The 26,112-nt window shown below is 41.9% G+C and overlaps 2 protein-coding genes across 2 annotated transcripts in view; one reads left to right on the forward strand and one right to left on the reverse strand.

The window, feature by feature from the left end:
• Positions 1 to 297: 297 nt before the first annotated feature.
• Positions 298 to 3,741, reverse strand: LOC105388068 (mitochondrial 2-oxodicarboxylate carrier). Its single transcript, XM_011558910.3, has 4 exons — positions 3,185 to 3,741; positions 2,317 to 2,589; positions 1,948 to 2,129; positions 298 to 515 (listed from the first exon to the last, which is right to left on the reverse strand). Exons 1-4 carry the CDS (start codon positions 3,527 to 3,529, stop codon positions 401 to 403), a joined length of 915 nt encoding a protein of 304 aa, XP_011557212.1. The 5' UTR covers positions 3,530 to 3,741; the 3' UTR covers positions 298 to 400.
• Positions 3,742 to 4,204: 463 nt separating this feature from the next.
• Positions 4,205 to 26,112, forward strand: part of LOC105398521 (protein pecanex) — a 46,768-nt gene continuing 24,860 nt past the window's right edge. The window contains exons 1-11 of the mRNA XM_048627519.1: positions 4,205 to 4,719; positions 10,300 to 10,457; positions 10,783 to 10,898; positions 11,395 to 15,938; positions 16,294 to 16,458; positions 16,855 to 16,999; positions 17,483 to 17,649; positions 18,632 to 18,788; positions 23,019 to 23,144; positions 23,568 to 23,684; positions 24,552 to 24,704. Of these exons, the coding sequence (XP_048483476.1) occupies positions 4,567 to 4,719; positions 10,300 to 10,457; positions 10,783 to 10,898; positions 11,395 to 15,938; positions 16,294 to 16,458; positions 16,855 to 16,999; positions 17,483 to 17,649; positions 18,632 to 18,788; positions 23,019 to 23,144; positions 23,568 to 23,684; positions 24,552 to 24,704 (6,001 nt within the window). The 5' untranslated portion in view covers positions 4,205 to 4,566. The remainder of the gene's footprint in view (positions 4,720 to 10,299; positions 10,458 to 10,782; positions 10,899 to 11,394; positions 15,939 to 16,293; positions 16,459 to 16,854; positions 17,000 to 17,482; positions 17,650 to 18,631; positions 18,789 to 23,018; positions 23,145 to 23,567; positions 23,685 to 24,551; positions 24,705 to 26,112) is intronic.

Here is a 26,112-nt window from a genome sequence, read left to right on the forward strand (position 1 = left end):
GTTGGGTATAGGCCTCCTTATTTGTACGCCAATTCTTCCGGTCCTGTGCCGCTCTGGTCCACTGCTTCCCTGCAACCTTGCAGATGTCATCGGACCATCTAGCAGGTGGTCTGCCAACCGCTCTTCGTCCGTCTCCAGGCCACCATTCTGTGACCGCCTTTGTCCACCTTCCGTCCTCCCGGCGAGCCAAGTGTCCCGCCCACTCCCATTCCAGTTCGTTCATTTTATACTTAATAAATATTAATTTTTAATTATAAAAATACTCACTAACTAGTTATAATGAGTAAGACTCGTTGGGGATACAATATTATGTCTTAGTGTTAGGTACTATAAAATTCTTATTTAACATATTTACATATTATTCTAACTTCAAGTTTAGTATAAGTGCATTGAATAAGAACTAAAACTTCTGTTCTAAAAATTCGTAAACGTAATCGTAAACTATTAACATAATGGCACCTCCTGGGCCAAGTCTCAGCACCTTTGGAAGAAGACCCTTATAAAGAGCTCGGAATCTGAAACAATAAATCACAATTTAAGCCCTTCACTGCCTTTGTTTTTCTTTTAAAGTACGATGGATTTATGTATAAGCTGGTGAATACTTTAGTTGATCTAGACCAATACAATACAAGTTATATACCTACAAGTTCATAGTCCAGTGTTTTATTGGAATTAATCCCTATTTGATATGTTTCTTTATGTACAACAATATTATTATCTTATGATAACTAAGTTATCAACTTATCACTATAACGATCACAATTATTTATTTATAGTCAGATAAGAAGTAAATAACTAGGTACATTTGGAAGATGCATGACTGATATCATAACCATTACATAACACAACAAACAAGGTGCCCAAATAGGTACTTACATTTTTTTTGCGTAATAGAGAATCACTATAAAAATATAGTCCTACCTAGTTAACACATTATCGCACAGCTATTCAATATAGCTGTGCAATAACAATAAATTATTATACTCTACTATAATAATTTTATTATTCGTAGTTAGTTATGCCCTAATTTAACCCAATGACGAACAGTTAAATGAAATAAGATAAGAAAGAACTGGCACATGACAGATACCCGAAAAACACAGCAAGAAGGAACATTTTATTTGTTATATTTTTAAAAACAGGATTTGTTTTTTATGTAATTATAATAATATGTAAGTACTTATATGAATATACACTTCTGTAGATAGAGTGGTATAAAAAATATAACTAAATTTTATATTTGACAGATAACAAAGTTGACATATCCATTAACATATTGATAAGAGTTTAGATAAGCTAGGAGCCGATAATAATTTTTTTCATACTTGTGTTTTATTTACTACAAGCTTTTCCCCATAATCTGTTTTTTGTAGGAATTTCGAGGTTTTTTACCTCGAAACGATGTTTTTTTCAACCCAGTCCTCTTATCCAAAAATTACCATACGGTCACTATTTGCAATTATAAATATTGATATCTTATTGGATATAATCCAAATGACATGGATGCGTTAAAATAAAGACTATAGTCATGTAAATTTACTGCAAATCCAGTTAACTAATGACACACGTTAACTTGGCTGGTGGCCAGAATTCGAACGGGTCACATCATACTGAAACAATGTGTTCCTGCGAATTTGCGACAAAACAACAAAATGCATAAGATGCTGATGCACGAAACTGCACTGAATATTTACTGATGTCATGCTAGTCCCTTCTTATCAATTACCAAGCTTGGTCCACAAATTTAATCTAGGCCTTCATGGCTCGTGCAAACAACCATAGGTACTGACGGTTCATTCACAAGGCATCCATTTTATTGGAAGATACTGTATGAAGAAACATGAATAGAAATGAATCAAAAACATTTTCTATGGTTCCTTATAGTGCCATTAAGAATAATTGAAAAGTATAACAAATGATGTACTTAAATACGTAAAATTTGCATACCCTTCTTCTTTGTAGACCATAACAATAGATCCAACGGTGGATTTATACTTGACTTGTCCCGGCACTGGTTGCGGACCTTGGATACGACTTTTTGCCACATCAAATGGTATGTTTACGCAAGATCCTAGGACCCCTGACGTGAAACCAATGGCTACTTTACGGCCAAACTCCATTACTTTATCCTGAAAGAAATATAATTATGAGATGTTTTTAAAATACATAAGTAATATGAAAATATGATGAGCGTAAGACGTGAAATAATAAATTTACAAGCCTCTGATTATAAATAGAACAATTAATTTATAGACACTAAGCTAAAGTTAGAAATACACATTTTGCGATGATGATAATACGGAGAATGCTTCACACCTTGGATTCTGGAATATATCCTTTTACACTGTGGTAAAATCCAAAGTACACCATGTTAAATATACCATTTCTGGCCACTGTGGCTGACAGTCCTTTATTAAGACCATTCAAACCTAACCCGCTTTCTCGCACTATCTTGCTGGTCACGGCCCAAGTACTCGGCATCTGAGCTGCTAGCTGTTTGTTAGATTGAAGTGTTACTTTAACTACTTCGAAAGGGTTTACTAAAATACCTTCAGTGATTCCTGCTCCAAGTCCAGCTAAGGAAAATGTCTGCAAACATAAAGTGTAAATTAGGAGTGTTCGAATGTATGTAAATGTAAGTTGGTACACTGTACACAGGACATAAGACTGATATTAAAATACAACGTTAAATATTGTTGCTTCGATAAATAGCAGCTTCAACAGCAGGTGGGTTGGTTGGTACATGTATACCTACCTAAGTAGGTATTTTATGATAAATCCCACAAAACTGCAGTATATTCTAAGTTCAATGACCAATAGAGCCTTTTTTCTTATCATGTTGTTGACAAACACAAGAGCGAGTCTAGTGTTTCACCGATAGATAATAGAGCCGCTGCCTTGGCCTTAATAGAGAAACAAACTTGTACTTAGCCCACTATACTTGAATACTGAGAGAAGCAGTATAGTGTTTAATACCTAGCTTTAGTTCGTCTAAAAAGTCTCTGTTACTATATTTTTCAACGATCATGTTCCCTTTTGTATGTAAGTAGGTACCTATGTATTTAGGTGCACTTAGGTGCCAATTCATTTAGTTAGTTAGGTTAGGTTCTTAATATTTTTTTATTTAATGTTGGTGGAACATGATAAAATGAGTTATCACTTGGTAAATAAAAATAACACTCACCAGAGGAGTAGCGGTGGGTGAACCAAACATAAAAAATCTTTTATATTGTTCAAAAGTTACAAATTTCACAGCACGTTTAGGAGTTTCAGCTAAAATTGGCGGCAAAATTCCTTTCCAGAATGATGAAAGGCCTTCATGTTTGTACATTTTCTTCATGCAGTCTACAATGCCGTTATAATAGTGTGGATCGGTAGTCTTCAGAGAAGATTTGCTAGATTGTAATTGCATTCTTGTCTTCAATAGATCCAACGGGTGCATAATACAGACTTCTATAAATCCAGCACTACCTCCAGCACCGACCTGCATAGCAGCTTGTTTTAAACGACTTTCAGTTTTGACACTCATTTTGATAACAAACAGCAAATTTATAACAAAAACAAACAAAAGCAGAATAAATTAATGCGAAGACAGCTGCCGGTTATGAGCGTGTTTTATTTATATAAATATTTTGAACAAAGTAAACAACTACGAAAGTTACGAATCACTCGACCCACAGAAAATAACACAACGCTAAAACTCAACCACGTCGTCTCGTAGTGTGATCTTGAATGGGGTTTGCTTTGAATTGTTTGAAAGAAAAAAAAATGTTTTATTGCTTTTCTGAATCTTGATTGGCTGTTCGTATGTTAATAGTACCTATAGACCGTTTCACCGGATAATTGATCAATCAAAATCCTTATTACATTGGACTAAGGTTGAATTTTGTCTATTTAAGACATGTTTAGTGATGAAACACTTTATAGTACCTAGGTATTTCGATGTAAATAAAATGTTACCGATTTTTCACTGTTCCGATTCACACATCACTTTTATGAATTCGTTCATATTCTGAGGAAAATGGTTATCGTACTGAGAAGAAATAATAAAATTTATATTTAAATATATATTTTATTTACTTTATAACTGGTTTATTCATTTATTTTGGTTACTTATTTCCAGTAGGTATAAAATATAAATGCACCTAAAATGTAATATATTTTTTTACGAAAACATTGTAATGTGTTCTCAAACTGGCAACAAAATTAACGCAAAAAAAAACAAAATGTCATTGTACTCGACGAAAGTGGTGTTTCTTCATTATTATTTCCCGTTCCAAAGCTTTTTCTCTTTGTATTCCACCAGTGATTAGTGTAATTCAAACAATAAATACCCTTAACATTAAGCTTATTCATGTAAATATCTCACACTTCATACACTTTCTCTGTCCAATCGATGTTTATAAAGGCGAAATTCCAGTGTTATTTTGCATCCAAAATGGCAGGGAAATCGAGAAATTCGCGTTTGAACAATAGTTTCTTATCAAAATTATGAATGTAGGTGCTCAGTGTGTGTCGTGCGGGTGGACAGTGACCGGATACTGACATGTGGACATAGCCAGCGCGATGGGTTCCCAGACGTTAGAGATACTACGGCAAGGAGTATGGGCTTCGCTGACCGGAGGCTGGTTCTACGATCCTCACCAGGACCTCTTCTGCAATACTGTGCACCTGTACATATGGCTCTTCCTGCTATGCCTGCCGTTCTCCATCTACCTGGTGAGTGCTGTCTGCAGTGTCAACTTCCCTCGATAGCTGTGAAGTTGCCACATAACTAGGTCAAAGTGTTTAGGTATAGCTTTTGTTGTTGTTTTGTTAACTTTCGAAGTAGGTACTTGATGGTTGAGGAATACCATTCTATTATTTGATGGATTGGCAACTTAGTTCCATTATAATAACTATTACATGGGATCAATTGATTAGTCTTGTTTAGTAGGTATTTTCAAATTACAAGCAAATTTTACACTGTAAATTAAAATATATCAAGTATCAAGGCATTGAGTGATAGCTGAAGACCTTGAGTGACTGCTTGAGTGTGTCTACCTCATTAGGTAACAAGGAAAATATTGAATATTTTACAAATTTATTAGTTATCATTATCATTTCTTGTAGCACTCCTTATAAGATGCCTATGTCCAGTGTGGACAAGTATGGGCTGATGATGATGTCAAACTCCTGCAATATTCTCATGAAACATTCACATCATTCTGGGCTAGATCCATAGCTGCCACCAATATTTGTTCTTCATTGGGTCTAAGTTTGAAAGATGGCAACAGGGTCTCCTACTATATTACATTAGACCTTAACAACACTGCCTATGCTTACACAGAGGCACAAGGTGTGAGTAAGTATAGTGAAGTTTATAAATACACTTGGTTAAACTGTATAAAATTATAGTAATTTGTCAACCATTTTGAAGATTAAACTTTACCTACTACGTAAGCAGAGAATTTATTCATTTAAAATATTTACGCTTACAAATTATTACACCATCAATAAACAATATTAACAGAAATTAAAAAAAATAATATACATTTTCAATCCGCAACAAGCTTTGTCATTCTGTGTAGAACATCGTCATCGTCAGCGTAACAAGCTTTGTCAAAGTAAAAAGTAAAATTAAATTAATCTAATAATCCGCCACGAGTCATACCTGGCCCAAAAGTACCCATAATGCTTGCAGCGTTACCTCTTTGAATAGCAAGAGAGAGCCTTTGAGCCAAGTACGACCCAGAGCGACGATCATGTCCTCGCGAGGCAATACGGCGGCCTAAATCCCTTATGAGGGCTTTAGCTTCACTACCCCAAACTCCGCTCGTCTCCACTGCTACAGGGACAAACAAGTAACGGTTTTTTAAATCCGTATACTTTTGGTGCTTTAATCTAGCGGCATTCTCAGCCGCCGAGCCCGCTACTCTTACCGTTCCTGCTAAATGTGAAGCTGCAAACGTGCTAACACATGTGGCATCCCACAACAAGCTTCTGCCACGCTCCCAGGGGACCAGCGTCAGTCCATCCGGACGCTTCCCATCAGTGCGACTCAAACCTGGTGGTTCCAGGACGCACGGGATATTCGCCATGACCATTGCCCTCTTAATCAAGTCATTTAGCGCATGATGTCTTGGAAATCTACCAGCGCACTTGGGACAACTTAGACCATGATGACCCCTTGAGTCTACCAGTGCACCGCAAATACAATGATGCTGCTCACATATGTCGCAGCCGAGCCTTAATGCTACTGCTATTCTCAACGAGTCATCGTCCAAGAGAGTGCCCATTTGAGGAGACGGCAACGCGTGAAGCCAAGAGCCCGATTCAGGTTTTGATGAAGCCCTCACTCTCGCCAAATCTACACCTATACTGCTCTCCATAATTTTGTCCAAAACAGATTTGCACAGAACATCATCCCAGGCTTTCTGGACATCAAGGTGATCAGGCAATTTTTTTCCAGGACATTGAGCTTCCCAGCCCTCTAAAGCCTCAGTAACAAAAGGTAAGCGGAATCTGTCACCATTAATCGATAAGATCCGAGTGACAAGATCCACTACGCCGTGCGCCGAGGATAGGAAAGCCGAGAGACCGGTCTCTTTGACTCGTCTTATGCCCAGACCACCGTGTCTGATCGGTAATGCTGCTTGTCGCCACTGATCCCCCTCCAATTTGATGTTAAGGACTTGCTCCAGGACATTTTTGATACAGTTATCAACATTAGCTATGTTTGCTGGGAACAACCAAACTGGAGAAGTCCTCAGAGCATATGTCAGCTTCGGCATAGACAAACAGCAGCGAAAGATTGTAAGCGCAACATGGGCCGGTAACTGCTTCAATCCACTCACTGTCTCGTTGATTCCCTCCCTTTTGCCATCAAGTAGTGGTGGAACACCTTCAGGAAAAATAGGGGCTCCCAAGACAGTAAAGTTTGACTTATCCAACAGTTTGATTCCAGGGACTAGATTTGTTATGGTGGACAAGTTGGGGATATTCGGGCTGCAACAGAAAAGTTCACATTTGTTACTATTTAATTCAAGACCCATTTCCTTAAACATGTCTATAATAGCTTTCATGTCTTTTTCCACCGTATCGATGTTTCCACCAATTGTCCCGTCATCCAAATACCACACATTCAATGGGGAAGCTAACGATTTAACGACATCATTAATGGCTAAGCTAAAGATTAGTGGTCCTAATGGGTCCCCTTGTTGCGCCCCAACCTGTGACAATATGGACTCAGAGTCATAGAACAGCTGGCTGGGCAACGAGTAACACTGGCTCAGAAATGGATAGAGAGTTGGAATGTGCTCCTGTATTTTTGATAGCATTCCATCTCGTTCAATGCTGTTGAATGCGTTTTTCAAGTCAACCTTAAGAATAATGTCATTAGATGCATTTTCACAACCCAAGTTGATGAGGTTGTAGAAATACACATCTCCGATTTAACTGCTCGACCTCCAACCTTAGCAACCAACCGGCGAAAAACCGATCCTACTGCAATCGGCCTTATTCCTCCATCTGATTTTGAAAGAGCGCACAATGAAGCTCCATACAAGTATGGACAAACTTCCAGGTTTAGCATTCCCTTCAGTAGAAAGTTGCAGAGTCTAGTTAGAGATTCTAACAATTTGTGCCCATTATCACCTGCGGACACCGAGATCAGCTCCTTCAAGTGCTGTGGTCGCAAGCCATCTAAACCAGCAGCTGACCCACTGTAAAAGGAGTCAACAGCATCAGCAACATCAGAAACAGTAACGGATAAGAAGGGTGAAGAAATATTTGGCTCAGGCGGAAAAGATAAGGGGCGCGAAGGTGTCGGGTGTTTTTCTTTTAATGCAGTTATAGTTTCAGGAGTCCTGGGAGCCAGAGAGCTATCGGAGGTTAACAATCTGACTGCCCCACGTAAATCCCCATCATAGACTTTCGCTTCAATTGCCCTGTAAATTGAACCCTGTCTGTGTGTCAAAAAACTGTCGTCAACTATCGGTTCAGCAGAGCCGTTAACATTGTCCTTAACTTTAGCTGTAAGAGATCGCTGATCGACACTACTGGGAACCCTCAAGGCTGAATAAGGAAAGGTTAACAGATCATACCACTCCTGTCTGCCGTTACTTTCAACACAAAGGTCAATAAGATGAGACAACTTTCCAGCTGCCATACACCTTGCACCTTTAGGTATGTGTTTCAGCACCCGGATATTTCTCCTCATAGAAGCCAAGAGATCAAAATTTGAAGTGACCTGAGCATTGCGGGGTGGGTTAAGGTTCGTAGCAGCAGGAACCGCTGCCGCTGGCTGAGAATGTGCAAGATCATTTTTATGTATACGGCCTATGTGGACATTCAAGCCACGGGGCACCACAAATTGCCGAGAAGATCCTGGGCAATGGGGACAAGTGGATGTTGGTTGGGTCATTGCAAATTCAATCTCAACCTCTTATTTAAATAAATCATACATTTACATAAATTCATCCAATAAATAATTTAGAAAACGGGCCCTTAAAAAAACCATTCATAATTCATAATATTAATAAAAAAGTATCACAGAAATAATGATTAAACATTAGCCAAATGCAATAAAATTTTATAAATTGATTAAATAAATGATAACTACCTACTCCAATCTATAGGTAATAAGTTTAGATTATTCATTTTAAAAAAAGTAAGGAAGAATAAAAAAATAAATAATACTAATACAAACAGTATACATCCACCATTGGTTTCATCAAATAAAATTTAAAAAAAAAGTTTCGTAATAAGTGGATTCGAACTAGTGTCCTTTAAGTCGACGACGTCGCCTCCGACGAGCCAACCGTACGGGCTATGAGTGTTCCTTAGGTTGATGTGAAATTTAGCTTCATTCGTGTTCTCTTGTTAAATAATTTAAAGTGAGGTACTCCGAAAATAATGTTCATTAGAATGGACTCCCAACAATTGTTAAAATTGTTACTAGGTACGCACTTAATTCACTGTTTATGAATATTTCACTGATTGTATGAAGTTATATCCTTCAAAACACCAAACAAAACGATAAGTCACTTGCTTCCACTGATGTTATCCGTCGCGCACAGAACTGTATGTTTAGTTTTCGTCCTTCGATCAGCTGTTGTGTTAATTTTACGATAAAAGCAACTTCTCCAAAATCTTCGGACTGGATAACAGTAGTACAGTTATATCACAATGTATTCTTTGTCGTAGAATGTTGTTGTTGCAACTTTTTTCTATTTATGTATTTAAAAACCAATTAATTATACGGAGCTAATGTTTACGTTACAGAGCGCCCTCTGCCGCCTTTACCTACTTGTACAATGGTCAAACAATAAGCCAAAACAATCCAGCTTCAAAATAAATCACACCTTTTCCATGTTACTGCTGCACATGAATGCATTGATAACTCTGTTAGATAACCCCACTTGATGAATATTAACAAGGTATTACTATCTTGATTGGTGTGTGTTTAGTAATGGGTGACTTTCTCTTTTATTAATTGTATGTTATTGTGCAACTCTCTCACATTGGAAAATAATATTTGGTGGCAATTTATGTTTTTCTTTCCAATATTATATACAGTATTACATTTACACATTATAATGTATGTATGAATGAACATCCTATTTTCTAATGACCTTATACTGAACTATGAATCACTATTTATAAATAACCTTTGTCCTTTTGACTGAAAAGGGGTACCAAGGCACCATTCTTACATATTATATTGATTAGGCAATTTTATACTATTTCCACATAGATTATCCACATAGTTATTAGTCCCAGTGTATCTTCAATAACAATACACAACAATATACTTACCACGTGTATACATATTTTGTTACCTCCATCTTTACATACCATTGTAACCTGACCAACCCTCTGGGAGATCTGCTTCAATCTGGTTATGCTGCTCATGTCTTCACTGAAGGTCCTTAACCACACTCTGCTCATCCTCACCCATATCCACATATAAAACAATGTAGCCTAGCCTTCAAGTGGTGACCTCACCCTCCCCCTCACCTCTATTCCCAGTATTTCCAGCCAACCAGTCCAGGCTGGTTTAGCTGCTTCTCTGTTCAGTGAAGCTGAAGTCATTCACATTAACATTTACACAGATTTCGTTTGTAATAAGACACTGCCACTGTAGTGCCGATATGTTTTCTTTTGGTTTTCCATGCAAAATCCTAAACCTTATGGCTCCTTCATTTGCCTTCAGGTTTGAAGGTATGCCTTAAGAGGCGAACAAGAAATAACACAAGTAGTGTCCCTAGGTTGTGACGCTTTCGCCTTAAAATGACCAAAGAATGCCTCTTTTCCCAGTACTTCCCTCCGGCCAGCCCCGGCTGGGTGGTCTACTGCGCGCTGGTGGCCCTACTCCTGTCGTCTCTGAAGCTGCTGAATCATGCTCTACACCACATGTACGACCACGAGCAGCGCGTGCTGCTGCAGCGCGCTGCTGGCAGCCAGGAGGGAGATGGGTCAGTATATTCTATTCTATTCTCTGTGGGGGTGTAATTACCTGCACCTGGCTCTCTCAAGTGGGACCTTTGTGCATATCCCGAAGGTCTAAACTGCCTTCCCGCGTCTGTCTGTATGCATGCATGTATGCTTAGATCTTTAAAACTATGCAAATGATTTATATGCGGGTTTTGTTGTAGACAAAGTGATTTAAAAGGAAGGTTTATATATACTTTTTATTTCTGAATTCCCACGGGAAAACCTTTAAACTCAAAGCTAAGAGGGAAAAGCTATTTATTTTATCCATACATCTAACATTAACAGCTATAATCTTTCTATCTGCAGTACATCGGAGGGCATGGAGATGCAGATGCTGCGCGTGAGCACGGCGCCGCACCCGCCCAGCGACAACGAGTCGCACACCAGCCGCGAGTACCACAAGCCCACCACCAGCACCATTGGTGGGTATTCTTCTAGCCAGCTATGGAGTTTGGAAGGCCTTGGTTTAACATCAGCCCGTAATCCTCCAATGCCACGGACCTTATGTCTTATAATTATTATTTTAAGCATAGGCCTTTCACAAGAGTGCGGCAGTACTGTGTCCTCGGTAAATCTAAGCTGACATTAAAGGTTACGTATGTAACATGACAAAGCGAGCATTCGTTCAGTCAATACGGGGAACCAGCGAGCAACCAACCAATTTTAGAACACAGTGTTGCGTAATATGCTCGCTGGGAATGTTAAATTACACCTCGTAACGTTGGTCAGTACCAACCTTAAGGCATCCCACAGTTAAATTTTCCTGTTTGTGGACTTGCCCAAACCACCAATTAACATGGTTCCTCCTGTACTCCTGAGGGTTGACTGGTAGAAAATGCATTCAGTCCTTTGTATACTCATTTATACATTGGTGCATTTATAAATAAAAATATATAACCATATTTTTTCCTTTTCCAGATTTAAAAGTGGACGTCCACCGCAAGAACAGTTCCGAATCTAGCATCGAGGAGAGCGGCGCGGCGTCCAAGCCGGCCGAGCCCGCGGCCACCAAGAGTGATCTCTGCGTGGATATAGCTGAGATACAGAACCCGTATCGACACCGACAGGACCGCCGGAGACCTAAGACCACGCAGAGACGAGAGAGAACCAACAAGAACAGGAGAATGCATGAGCAAAGGATAGAGGAGAACATGATGGAAGATGGCAATAGAAAGATTTACATCGATGATTCGATCACGATTAATATCGATGAGGGACCGTTTGCGAAGGTTAGCAGGCGGTATCATGAGTGCTCGCATCATAGAAGAGGCGCGCCTAGGGACTTTTTTAAGGAATGGTTGTATTTGGATGGTAATGAGGCGGCGGGCGAACATTATCAGAGCAGGTTCGCGAGGCAGTTGAGTGCTGATTCGCGGGATAACTCAGAGCCGAGTGTCGGCCCGCCGTCGCCTAAGAAGCGTATGGCGCATAGACGAAGGTATTACTCAAATTATCCAGACGAGAGTTGTACGAAGTCGGCCATGGCGTTAGCTACAGCCCAAGGACCATCGATGAGGAGGAATTCCAACTCAACTATGTCGACGATACAACTGCCGCTGGTGACGTCTACTGCTCAACTAGTGTCGCATATGAGAAGGCACTCAAATAATGCCGAACCAGGGTTTTTCGCCAGCGTTGAGCTAGGAGCCTACATGATGGAAAAAGCAGAGGCGCCAAGCGGCGATGGCGACAACAAAATGAAAGGCAAAAGTCCAGGTGTAAGAAGAATAAAAAGCGCTGCCTTAGAAATAGGATGCCCCCCTCCGAGTGTGTCGAATTTATCCCCCCACCCCAACAGTGCCGAGACGATAGGCGGGCAAATGTTGAAGAATCCCAAAAACGCTGTGATACCACCCCCTAGTAAAAGCCTTACCCGAGGTCCCCAGTTTAATCTCTACCCAAGGAACGAAAGCGGCGAAGGGTGTAGCTACCCGTACTTAAATTACGGGTCAGAGATCGTGTATCCAATAGCCGAAATCTCTGATGAGATGCAGACGTCACAAAAGGAGACTGACTTAGATTCGTCTGAAAGCTATAGCGATTACGATGACGTCACTATGAAGCATCAGTTCCGTGGTTTCGACTGGGAGGCCGAGCAGTCACCGGCGGCTCGCTCCAGCGATTCTGACTACGAGAACAACGGGTCCAGGTCTCCGCTGCTAGACCGAGGAGTGGACGTCAGGGTAGTCCGGACCAGGACACAGGATAAGAAGACTTGCTGCGAGCGCCATGAGAGACACTCGAGCTCGAAGCAACTAGACTGCGCCGGGGACCGACCCAAGATAAGACTGAAGAAAACTAGACCAGACCAGAACGAGGCCAAATGCCTAGACTTCAAGCCGAAGCCTGTAGAACCGGTTAAAGTCGTAGAAATAGCAGATAACAAGCTAGACCCCACAGATTACTTCGACAAAGCTAGTGCGAGTTCGAAAGATTTGTTAATAGAAAAGTCCAGTTTGGAATCAAATGAAAACGGTGAAGAGAAGCGGGAGAAAGAAGTTGTAGAGAAGAAACCCTGGGACCACGAGATTTCTAACTCTAGTAGTAGTATTGAAAGTAACGATAAGCCCCCCGATATCCAGCAAGCAAAGACTCAGGCCGACAAAATTGTGCAGACTAGTGAGGAACCGGAAGTGAGTAGTGAAGTGATAAATTCGGACGATAAAAGTGTGTATAGTTTAGAGTGGTTGTTTGAAGAAGCGGGTCGTTTAGACGAAGCGTGCGCGGTAGAGGTAGAAGAGCCAGTTGCAGGCCCGAGTTCGGATCCCGTCTATTCCCAGAAACCCGTGAGCGCTCTTGGGGAAACTTCCTCAAATGTGCCTAAAAACCTGGGCGCTATCCCCAAACAGATCAAAAACATGGCGCGGTCGCGAGCGTCCTCACAGAAAGAGAATAAGAAGAGAGATTCTAAGAAAGAGAAAGATGAGAATCAAAACGAAGAGATGATTCTTCTAGATGCCGTCGAAGCGCAGGCGGCGCTAGTGCAGGGTTTAGAGTGCCTTTTTGCAGCAACCAATGCTAATACAGTAGTAATGCCCAACCCTAACAGAGAATCAGACAAATCTAGAAGTCACAGGCAAAGTTTACGCGGAGAAAGCGCGAACAAAACCCGGAAACGATCCATAGAAGAAGTGGCACAGACTTCAACCAATACTCTACTGCCTACCTCGATGCCGCTTCTAGCCGCCTTCCTAAATTCTAGAGAGTTCCCTAACATCCCCATAGCTCTGCCCGCGACTGGTATAACTAACGAAGAGATCGAGGTCATGATGAATGCAGAAGAAAACCACGGTCAAAGGTTTAGGCCACTAATGGACAGGAATCATAGAAACCGGGTTAGGAAAATCAAAAGATCGACAAGACAAAGGCATAAAAGGGACACCAAACCGCCGCAGACTGATAATAGCTCAAACCCAGAAAATTCCGTCCATTTCGCAACGTCGTTTGAAGACACAACGGAAGGTGCTGTCCATTGCTTCATGGATGAATATGGCAACTGGATGTCCTACACCTTCGACAAAAACGGGACGGCCAGAGTCCAAGCCCAGCCGATACCGATCACGGATAATAAAGACGAAAATGGTAGACCTAATCGAAGTAAACCTTCAGAAAACGAATCTCAGGAAACAGCTGGAGAAGGCAGCTGTGGCTCCCTAGAATCAGAAGCGGGAAATAGCGAGAATATCAACAAATCTAAACGCGGGGATAGTATAGACCACAGCTCATCCAACCAAGGCAGTAATAACCCTCTACTGAATAGTAATAACAACCTATCCACGGTCGTGCCTATAAACACAAATAGCTCCAATAAACGCTTCTACGTTTTCGACGGTGGAACCGGCAGCGATCAACCGAGATCTCCTGTAGCTTACGTCACAGATAGTCTGCTAGAACAGATCGAGGCAGAGAGACAATCAAGAATGGGCCTTCCCAGCATGCACATAAACTTCCTAATGTCTCAGCAAAGGGCACAACAGCAGGCCCAGCAACAAGCAGAGGCTACATCCTCAAATGTCCCCAGTCTCATGCCTTCAATAGGCGAAGAGCGAATAGAAATAAACATTAGGAGTAAATTCAATAAGTTGATGGAACAAATAGAGAAATCGAAGCAGCCGAAACCAAAGAGCTACTACAAGTTTAAGTTATTCAAGTGCTGGGAGATCAAAGTGACCATGGACAGGTTAAAACTCATGGCCCTGTTTGACAGAAACCTGACTTTCAAAGAGACGTTCATCTCAATAGTGCTAGCGATACTCGTGTCGATTCTAGGCTCGATGGTGCTGAATTTAGGGTTCTACAAGGACATCTACGCGTTTTGGTTCTGCTTCATAATGGCAGGCAGCCAATACTCGTTGCTCAAAAGTGTCCAACCGGATTCGGCGTCTCCGGTACACGGGTTTAACAAAATGGTGGTGTTTTCCCGACCCGTGTATTTCTGCATTTGTACAGCGATACTCTGTATAGTGCATAACCACTTGGAACAAACTAAACCCCTGGGCGAAGACCACGATCGGAACAAAAGAAGCATAGATGACAAACCATTTACAGTGTACGGGTTCGCAATGAACGAACGAGAGATCTTGACCTCGATTCAGGATATAGTATCGACGTTTATACTGTTCTTCCCGCTAGCATTCAGTTTGGGATTGTTTCCGCAGGTCAACACGTTTGCTATGTACTTACTGGAACAAATAGACATGCATATATTTGGAGGGAATGCCACGAGTAGTCTCAGTGCCGCTGTCTACTGTGTGGCCAGGTCCTTAGCTGCTGTAGGGTTACTATACGGCTTTGCGTATAGCGCAATGATAGAAGGCGAGAAATCGAATTTTCAAAAACACAATGTGTTAATGTCGATATTTTGTGCGCTGCTTGTGCCAATATCCTATCATCTGAGTAGAAGTGCCAGTGATTACACGCACATATGGAATCTTATAAAGAAACACTTACTGCCTCCGGAGTTGTATGCGATGAATAACCCAGAACCGGCAGCTGAGACTGAAAAGAATGACCCGAACACGTTGAGCGAGGAATCTAAGAAGAATAACTCGGAAAGCAATATTTCCAAACAAAACTCTATAGGAAGCTCAGCATCTAAAATCAACTTTAGCTCCGAAACTAACATAGCAAAGACTCAAAAACGATCTCAAACATCAAGTGTAAGCTCCTTAAAATTGGACCCAAAAAGCGCCGATACGAATACTCTAAACTCCAATAGTTCACTGAAAGATGTGCCTTTAGAATCTGAGGACAAAAGTCAAGGCAACCTCAACGGATCTAAAACTATCGATCCGCTAGACAAATTGGAAGACGATATGGAAGACCCCTTGCCCAAGAAGTTGCAACAGACGGTGAACGCTCGTCTAAAAAACGATCTGATCGTGTGTACGTTCCTGGGTCTACTAGTGTTTGGTCTGCATTCTACCACGGTCTTCAACACTCTCACTCCACAGATGAATTTGGTAAGTCATTGTAATTAATGCTTTATCCAGGTAAATAATGAAACTGTAATAATATTACAAAGTACAGTCTGCAAAAGGATATACGGCCCTCTATTCCATGTCCAGCAGTGAATGATTTTAACAGTTATTGATACAGCTGTAATGTGTTAGTCAGCTAATTCCAGATGTCGCCACTGTCGAGTAGGCCCGATTCCCCAGTTCTAATTGGTTGGTTCAGTCGTCATTTATTCTCCCCAATAATGTAATTGGTCAGAACCTGAAAGGCCCACTCGATTCTATTCGTCTATTGCGAAGGCAGTCAGAACCATCCCTTATCCTTCTTTAGCCACCATTTTCAATTGACCTCTCTCTCCAGGCGCTCTGGATAGTAGCCTCCGTACTGGGCTGGGGCCTACACTACCTGGTGCCTCAACTGCGCAAACAGCAGCCGTGGCTGTGTCTGTCGTCGCCAGTGTTGCCTCCGAGAGAGTTGGCCATGTTTGAAGTCAGCGAGCCACAAGCCATTATACTGGTTGAGAAGGTATGTGTTTTTGGCTTTTATTGTTTTGTTATTGAATGGTTTTAGAACAATTTATTTAACTATGAATGTGATACAAAATATGTTTAGCCTCCTGGTCACCACAATTTCGATCCAAACTTCTTATTTCTAGCGTGTCAGTGACAGACACTAGAGCACGTCTATAGTTTGACACAGTGGGAATGGATTAGCCATTTAGAATAGCTTCAATCGCTGACGGCCATTCCATTCTTGCACCATGCAATATTGTATTCATAATGCATAATGAAGATTATTAGCGTAGCTCTCTCGGTGCATTAAACGTACCAATTCCATGACAGCGCTCGTCGTTTGTGTCTTGTGACGCTACCGTAGCCCTCCTTACTTTGTACTAAACACCTACCCTCTAAAACTCCGCAGATATTCGTGTACCTAAGTTTCCTGGAGCGCAACGTGGTGTGGCCGGGCGTGGCGGTGGCGGCGGCCACGGCGGACGCGCCCGCGTTGGCGCACAAGCACGGGCCCGCCGCCGCCGCCGCGCTGCTCTCCGTCGCTGCTTGCAAGTGTGAGTATCATCATCATTATCATCATCAGGTCCTATGGTTTCCATAATCAGGGCCATACACTTCTTGGCAGCTCATGCTGAGGGAAGCTGCGTCGACGTGTGGTTCCTGGCCGCCCTATCTTTCGTTTGCCAGATGGAGCCCACTTAGTCAGGGCGATTTTGGGTGAATAGCTGCTGATGTAAGGTTGCCTGGAAGAGATCGCTTTTAGGGATAAGGCCGCATGTTCATTGTGTTTTAGTTATAGGTCTGAAGTAGTATTTTTATGTACAATAAAGTTAAACTACTTCTACTACCTTCCCTACCCTTCAGTCGCTTTACTCCCACAAAAGCCCTCTGACCATCTCTACATTATATTTAAAAGTGGTCAAGGTACCTCAAGGGGTCATAAAAAAAACCATACGTTCTCCAACTTTAGAAAATTGGCCAAAATTCATCCCAATTTCGCAGCACCCTGTATTTTACCCCCACCTCTCTCTCCCCAGGTCTCCGCAACGCCTACTCCGAGCCAGACAACCAGTACCTGGTCCTCATCTTCACACTGCTGGTGTTCAAGCAGGACCTGGCCAGCTACCGGCTCTCGGAGACGCTGCTGCTGGACATGGCGCTCATGGCTATTGTCACCAATAAGCTATATGACTTGCTGCTTAAGGTATGATGCTTACAGCTACAGAGTATCGCCATCTTGCGCCCCCCTTTTCGCTTTTTCTTGTATTAGTGACTGAAATGGTAAGAAGAATAACTCCAATTGGCCTCATCCTAGTGGATTAATCCAGATGGAGCCTTGCTTCATACCAAATGGACAGCGTTTTAATTTTGAAATAGTCGGTGGAAGTCTGTCGTCCATTTGCAGCGTTCCTCAGTAGCCGTATCTAGTATCTAACCAGTCGGCTCTCTACTCGGCCGGTGCTGACGTCACTCTGCTGGTGTTCAAGCAGGACCTGGCCAGCTACCGGCTCTCGGAGACGCTGCTTCTGGACTGCGCTCTCATGGCTATTGTCACCAATAAGCTATACGACTTGCTGCTTAAGGTATACTGTTCAGAGTACCAGACACGCCTAAAAGTGAAGCCAATTCAGCCATTTTATGAGGACGCTAGCGCCGTGTTTACTTGAATGGTCAAAGTCAAATACAGTTACTATTAAATATTACAACTTTTTTTAAAATTTCAAAATGAAAATAAAAATCAATTTGGAACAGACTTTAACAGCGAGCGAGCGGTAGTAGCTCAGTCGAATCAATCTGTCATGCTGGATCGAATCTGAATGTACCAATGAGTTCTTTGTTGAAGGAAAATATCGTGAGAAAACTTGCATATCATCTAGATTAAGCACATCTGGATGTGTGAACCCACCAACCCGCAGTGGACCACCGTGGTGGTAAATGGTCCAAGCTTAGAGAATTGCTTAGTTGAATAAAATAACATAGAACAGGCCCTCTTAGTACCTACTTCTGATATGAGGGTTCTATGTTGGTAGTCAGAGGACTGACTACCAAACCATCAAAGTCAAAGTCAAAAAAAATTATTCTTCGTACAAATATAAAATTTTCTGATGAACGTAAATTTTTACATATTACTCTCCGTCGTCCATCAGTTTGTCCTTCATTGTTAATCCTCTCCATTCTCTTTCCAGATACAATTCGTAGTGACCTACATAGCGCCATGGCAGATAACATGGGGCAGTGCGTTCCACGCGTTCGCTCAGCCGTTCTCGGTGCCTCACTCCGCCATGCTGTTCCTGCAGGCGTTCGTGTCGGCGCTGCTGTCCAGCCCGCTCACTCCCGCGCTCGGTAAGTGGAGTGGGAAAGAGAAGGAAATAGTTCCAGTAAATAGACCACAAAATTACACCTAAACGATTGAAGTACATTTAGCACTAGATACATTTAGACTCCTGCACTGGGTAAGTGTAGTTACAGATTTAAAAAAGTGCCATAATCGCTGTCGAAAAGTGTTTTAGCACTCGGTCTAGAAAGAGCTAAGATAGGTGGAGCCTTTATGAAGGAGATATTTTTAGAGGGCGTCAGAAAAAAATCGATTTAGCCGATTCAACAACAACTGTATTTAGGTATCATCCTCTTCATACTAAACAGTGCCAAAAGAAGCCTAATTGAGTAAAATTCAATATGTGACAATCGCCTTGGTTCTGAAACAGCGTTTTGTCAAAGACACGCTAAGAAGGAGTATAGTCAGCCGTTCTCCGTGCCCCACTCCGCCATGCTGTTCCTGCAGGCGTTCGTGTCGGCGCTGCTGTCCAGCCCGCTCACTCCTGCGCTCGGTAAGTGAGAGAGAGAGAGAGAGAGAGAGAGAGAGAGAGAGAGAGAAGGAAATAGTTCCAGTAAATAGAGCACGACATTACTCTTAAACGGAAAAGACGGAATGACGCCGTCTGCAATATTGAAGCGCATCATAATATTACCAACTAAAATCGTTGCTGTCTAAACCTGCGCTCGGTAAGTGTATCTATGGCTGTTAAAATGTGCCATAACTGTGGTCGAAAGGTGTTTTAGCACTCGGTCTAGAAAGAGTTAAGGTAGGTGAAGCCTTTTTATGTGTATAATGTTCATTGAAAGTTGTTTTAAAGGAGATATTTTTGAGGGCGTCAGAAAAAAACGATTTATCTACAACTCTATGTAAATCTACGAAAATAAAACACCTAAGTACTCCATACGGTTCTAAAACAGCGTATAGTTTAGTATTTTGACAAAGACACGCTAAGAAGGAGTATAGTTGCACGCGTTCTCCGTGCCCCACTCCGCCATGCTGTTCCTGCAGGCGTTCGTGTCGGCGCTGCTGTCCAGCCCGCTCACTCCCGCGCTCGGTAAGAGAGAGAGAGAGAGATATGACACGACACGCACGAGAAATGAAAAAGTTCCAGTGCGAATAGCACCAAATTACTGATAAACGGAAGAGACTAGCTTAATGGCGCCTTCTGCAATATTTCAATATTGCAAATGGCGTCATTAAGCTAGACTTTTCCGCATCAGAATATTATTACAAACTAAAAACGTTGCTGTCTAGCCCGTTGACTCTTGCGCTCGGTAAGAGAGAGAGAGAGAGAGAGAGAGAGAGAGAAAGAGAGAAGGGAATAGTTCCAGTAAATAGAGCACGAAGTTACTCTTAAACGGAAAAGACGGAATGACGCCGTCTGCAATATTGAAGCGCATCATAATATTACCAACTAAAGTCATTGCTGTCTAAACCTGCGCTCGGTAAGTTTAGCTATAGCTGTAAAAAAGTGCCAAAAATGTGGTCGAAAGGTGTTTTAGCACTCTGTCTAGAAAGAGCTAAGATAGGTGGAGCCTTTATGTGTTTTATGTTCGTTGAAAGCTAGTTTGCAGGTGAGTTTTTAGAGGGTGTGAAATTAAAATCGATTTAGTCGATTCAACAACTGTCTTTTATGTAAATCTGCAAAAAAAAGATCAGCTTCATACTAAATAGTGCCAAAAGAAGCCTCATTGAGCCTTGGTTCTGAAAAAGCGTATTTTGTCAAAGACACGCTAAGAAGGAGTATAGTTGCACGCGTTCTCCGTGCCTCACTCCGCCATGCTGTTCCTGCAGGCGTTTGTGTCGGCGCTGCTGTCCAGCCCGCTCACTCCCGCGCTCGGTAAGTGAGAAGGAGAGAGAGAGAGAGATGACACTCACGAGCTATGCAAAAATTCCAGTGAAAATAGCACCAAATTAGTCTTCAACGGAAAAGACTAGCTTAATGATGCCGTCTGCGTCTGCATTTCTTACAAACTAAAATCGTTGCTGTCTAGTCCGCTGAATCATGCGCTGGGTAAGTATAGCTATAGCTGTTAAAAAAGTGGCATAATTATGGTCGAAAGGTGTTTTAGCACTCCGCCAAGAGTAAGGTAGGTGGAGCCTTTTTATGTGTATAATGTTCATTGAAAGCTGGTATAAAGGAGAGATTTTTAAAGGGCGTCAGAAAAAAAAACGATTTTAGCCGATTCGACCATCTTTATGTAAATCTGCAAAAAAACATCCGCTTCATTCTTAACAGTGCCAAAAAAAGCCTCATTGAGTAAAATGAAATATGCGAAAACCGCCTTGGTTCTGAAAAAGCGTATTTTGTCAAAGACACGCTAAGAAGGGGTATAGTTGCACGCGTTCTCCGTGCCTCACTCCGCCATGCTGTTCCTGCAGGCGTTTGTGTCGGCGCTGCTGTCCAGCCCGCTCACTCCTGCGCTGGGTAAGTGAGTGAGAGAGAGAAGGGAATAGTGGCATTAACGTGGTCAAAAAGTGTAGCACTCGGTCTAGAAAGAGCTAAGAGATAGGTGGAGCCTTTATGTGTTTTATGTTCGTTGAAAGCTAGTTTGAAGGTGAGTTTTTAGATGGTGTGAAATTAAAATCGGTTTAGCCGATCCAACCACTTTCTGCAACCCTATGTAAATCTACGAAAATAAAACACCTAAGTACCTACTCCATACGGTTCTGAAACAGCGTATAGTAGGTTTTTATCAAAGACACGCTAAGAAGGAGTATAGTTGCACGCGTTCTCCGTGCCCCACTCCGCCATGCTGTTCCTGCAGGCGTTCGTGTCGGCGCTGCTGTCCAGCCCGCTCACTCCCGCGCTCGGTAAGTGGAGACACTCACGAGCAATGAAAAAGTTCCAGTGATACTGAATACTCTTCTTACTACTCTTGTATAGGTACTGTTTCAGTGCAATATATTCTCCTAAACGGAAAAGTCTAGCTAATATTGAAGTACGTTTAATAGCGCATCAGAATGTTATCAACTAAAAACGTTGCTGTCTAGCCCGCTCACTCCCGCGCTCGGTAAGTGGAGCTATAGCTGTGGCATAACTGTGGTCGATAGGTGTTTTAGCACTCGGCCCAAAAATAGTTAAGGTAGGTGAAGCCTTTATGTGTTTCATGTTCATTGAAAGCTAGTTTGAAGGTGAGTTTCTAGAGGTTGTCAAATTAAAATCGGTTTAGCCGATTCAACAACTGTCTTTATGTAAATCTGCAAAAAAAAACCAACCGCTTCTTACTAAATAGTGACAGACAGAAATATGCGACAGCTGCCTTGTTTCTGAAACAGCGTATAGTAGGTTTTTATCAAAGACACGCTAAGAAGGAGTATAGTTCGCGCAACCGTTCTCCGTGCCTCACTCCGCCATGCTGTTCCTGCAGGCGTTCGTTTCGGCGCTGCTGTCCAGCCCGCTCACTCCCGCGCTCGGTAAGTGGGTGGGAAAGAGAAGGAAATAGTTTCAGTAAATAGAGCACGAAGTTACTCTTAAACGGAATGACGCCGTCTGCAGAATTGAAGCGCATCATAATATTACCAAGTAAAATCGTTGCTGTCTAAACCTGCGCTCGGTAAGTTTAGCTATAGCTGTTTAAAAAAGTGCCATAACCGTGGTCGAAAGGTATTTTAGCACTCGGCCAAGAGCTAAGATAGGTGCAGATAAGCATTTATGTGTTTAATATTCATTGAAAGCTGGTTTAAAGGTGAGTTATTAGAGGGCGTCAAATTAAAATCGATTTAGTCGATCCAACAACTATCTGCAACCCTATGTAAATCTACGAAAATAAAACACCTAAGTACTCCATAGGGTTCTAAAACAGCGTATAGTTTAAGATTTTGTCAAAGACACGCTAGGAAGGAGTATAGTTCCTCGCGTTCTCCGTGCCTCACTCCGCCATGCTGTTCCGCCGCTCCCCGCCTCACTCCCGCGCTCGGTAAGTGGAGTGGGAAAGAGAAGGAAATAGTGGCATTGACGTGGTCGAAAAGAGATACATGTAAATGGATAGGTTGAGTTCAAAATGATTGATTTCTCTGCAACTTTCTTCATGTAAATCAGGAAAAAACAAAGACGTCATACTAAACAGTGCGAAAGGAGTCTCTTTTAGTAAAATTAAATATGCGGCGCACTCTAGGCAGTCCGGTGACAACTATCTGACTTACCAATTTTTTATCTATCACCACGGCGGCAACGTTATTCCACCTCTACTGTAAGTCCCTGGCACGCTAAATAACTTAACAACACCATTAACAAAATGTTATTTAACCCACAGGCAGCGCAATATTCATGACGTCGTACGTGCGTCCCATCAAGTTCTGGGAGCGAGACTACAACACGAAGCGAGTGGACCAGAGCAACACGCGCCTGGCCGCCCACCTCGAGAGGAACCTGGGGGCCGGTAAGTCTGCTGCAAATTAACATGACCTCTCGGGTAACATTGACACTCAGACACCAATATATATTTTATTTGAGACACTAATAAACAACGTTAAAACCCCCGACATTCAACACTAAAATTCGCATTACTTTTGAACGGTTAAGCCGGATTTGATAATTGCTATGAACACTCGGGGATACGATACCTACGACCAAAAAGCAAATCGAAAATTGGTTTAGCCGTTTCGGAGTCTCATTTGACTCTGACAAATATGCTTGTATTGTTAATATCTTGTATATATTGAGGTGCTTTTACCTCTACGCCGGATAAAGTCTAACTAAATTAATCGCCTACAGGTTTGACAGCTCTTATGACACAAAACACACAAATCAACAGTACATTCAGCCCAAATAGTCTATTATTATTGTAATATTTCCATTCCAGACGACAACAACCTGAACTCGATATTCTACGAGCACCTGACGCGCTCGCTGCAACACTTCCTGTGCGGGGACCTGGCGCTGGGCCGCTGGGGGCAGGTGTCTCAGGGGGACTGCTTCGGTGAGACCCCGTGGCCGCTGCACGGGACCGTTAACGACGGTTCAGCGTAGATAAACTTCGCAATCGCGGATCGGCATAAAAACGGCGGAACGCGCGAAACGATGATTGATTGCGCACTTAAACGAGTTTATCCACGTTGATAACGGATCCGTGCCGCAGGGCCAGAAATAGTTAGAAAGCTACTCTTGCCGATAACAACCATCTGCATACCTAGCACGGGGCGTAAGACGTGCAGGACAATACATGACAAAAGTTTATCAGACCTGTGCCGCGGGTCCGGAAATAGTTAGAAAGCTACTCTTGCAGATAACAACCATCTGTATACCTAGCACGGGGCGCAAGACACGCACAGGACAAGACGTGACAAAAGTTTTGCGTCGCGCTCACACCGAAAACTTTTGTTCTGTCTTGCGCCACGTGCTAGGTATGCTGAGTGTCTCAGGGGGACTGCTTCGGTGAGCCCCACTCATAGATAGGTAGCTGGTCATACAGAAGCACAGTTGAGGGCATTAGTTCCAAGGCATTTTCGCGTAAAAGTATAATAATCATTCAACGGATTATAGACATATTTTATATAATGGACTTAAATTGGCCGTATTATTTTGATGAAAGGTCCGTTTATATCTACAGACGCCGTTACTCGAAAAAATGTAACAATTTGTCGATAGGCTTTTTTGCGATCGGATCGTGCGTGGCATAGACCGATTACATACGAAATCTAGATTGTCGCTGTTATAAAACCTCCAATGCGCACTTAAACTCCCTGTTCTACGCCCTAACCCTTCGTCGACAACAAAGTCACTAAAAATAAAACAAACAACTAACCTATCTTTTTCTTTCACAACTAATCTATCTTTTTTTCTCCAGTGCTAGCATCAGACTACCTCAACTGCCTAGTGCACATAGTGGCGCTAGGCAACGGCGTGGTGACGTTCCAGCTGCGCGGGCTCGAGTTCCGCGGCACGTACTGCCAGCAGCGCGAGGTGGAGGCCATCTCGGAGGGGCCTAGCGAGACCACGGGTGAGATAATATGTACTTACTTACTACCTATTACGACCAAAATAGGTGACAAAATGTGAAGAAGTTAAGGGGCAAAAGGCGCGTTTAATCACGAAGATGGCTAAAAATGGCGTTTACGGGGAACTACTGCGGGCAACGTGAGGTGGAGGCTATCTCGGAGGAGCCTAGCTAGACCACGGGTGAGACTCATCAGACTACCTCAACTGCCTAGTGCACATAGTGACTTGGTCGCGCGCCCCGCACTGCTTCACGTGGAACACAGATTTTGTTCGCGCTGTCTGTTCTAGTCCATTATACTTCAATGATTGTCGACGGTAAGTTTCTTGCGGAAAGTTTATAAACAAAAACAGCTCACACATGAAACGCGAAAATGTTTGTAAAATGGAATAGCGTTTTCATAATTTAAGAGAAAAAGAAACAGACTCTGTTTTCGTATGTAGATATTTGACATCTGTCAAATGTCTGTTTCTGGACTCTACATTGTCTCTACTTGAGGGCATTAATCTTTGCCTGAAGATTACGTTTTGTATATTTTATTGTTGTATATTTGATAGTCTTATCTTGCCCCCATGACAGCCAGTTCATGAAAAAACTTACATAAATATGATAAAAAATATCAGATAGAGAATAAGTACTTTCAATAAATGTTATCAATCGCCAGGGTATAATGCGTTGATAGGTGTTTTATATTTCTTTATGCCCCGACAAAAACGAGAGCTTATAATGTTGAAGATGTTTATAGCAAACATGGATGGACAGAATTTAATGCGTATTTTTTGTTGAGCACTCGTAGCCACATCATGGTTCATCAAAATCGACTTTGACAGTATTTATTATTCATTATAACTTCTGTAAGGTTATGTAAAATTCACTCATGAATATTGATAGGAAACCTGAAAACAATTAACAATTATTTCCTTGTAATATGCATGAAACGCTTTCAGCCATGCACATGACTAATCGAGTGATTTAGTTGACCTAGGTTTTGCTAAACTGTTTACTAATACAAGTCCAAGGACAGGACTAATTATCGTAATTGTTATTGATTTAACCTTCAAATTTGAATTCCGTTGTTACGGTGATTTATTAGTTTTCATCATGCCATGTTTATTTTCAACCCTGACCAAACATTTGTGCTGTTATGGGTGGTTTGCCATTTCATATTTGGTATACGTCCTATTTGTATCCTGAGTCTTCCAATCCAAAGCAGGACTGATTTGAATACTTTTATTACTTATTTGTCTGAAATATGTTGTCAAAATATATATTTACTTATTTGAATTTGGTATTTATTATTTTAATGTGTATGATATCTTAATCGATTAAGTACTCGTACTCACATATCATTTCGATCTGGATAGGTGTATATTTACTAATCCAATGATAAATTAATCAGCCTATTCCTACT

This window comes from Plutella xylostella, chromosome 18 (assembly GCF_932276165.1).
Source record: "Plutella xylostella chromosome 18, ilPluXylo3.1, whole genome shotgun sequence".
Lineage (NCBI taxonomy): Eukaryota > Metazoa > Arthropoda > Insecta > Lepidoptera > Plutellidae > Plutella > Plutella xylostella.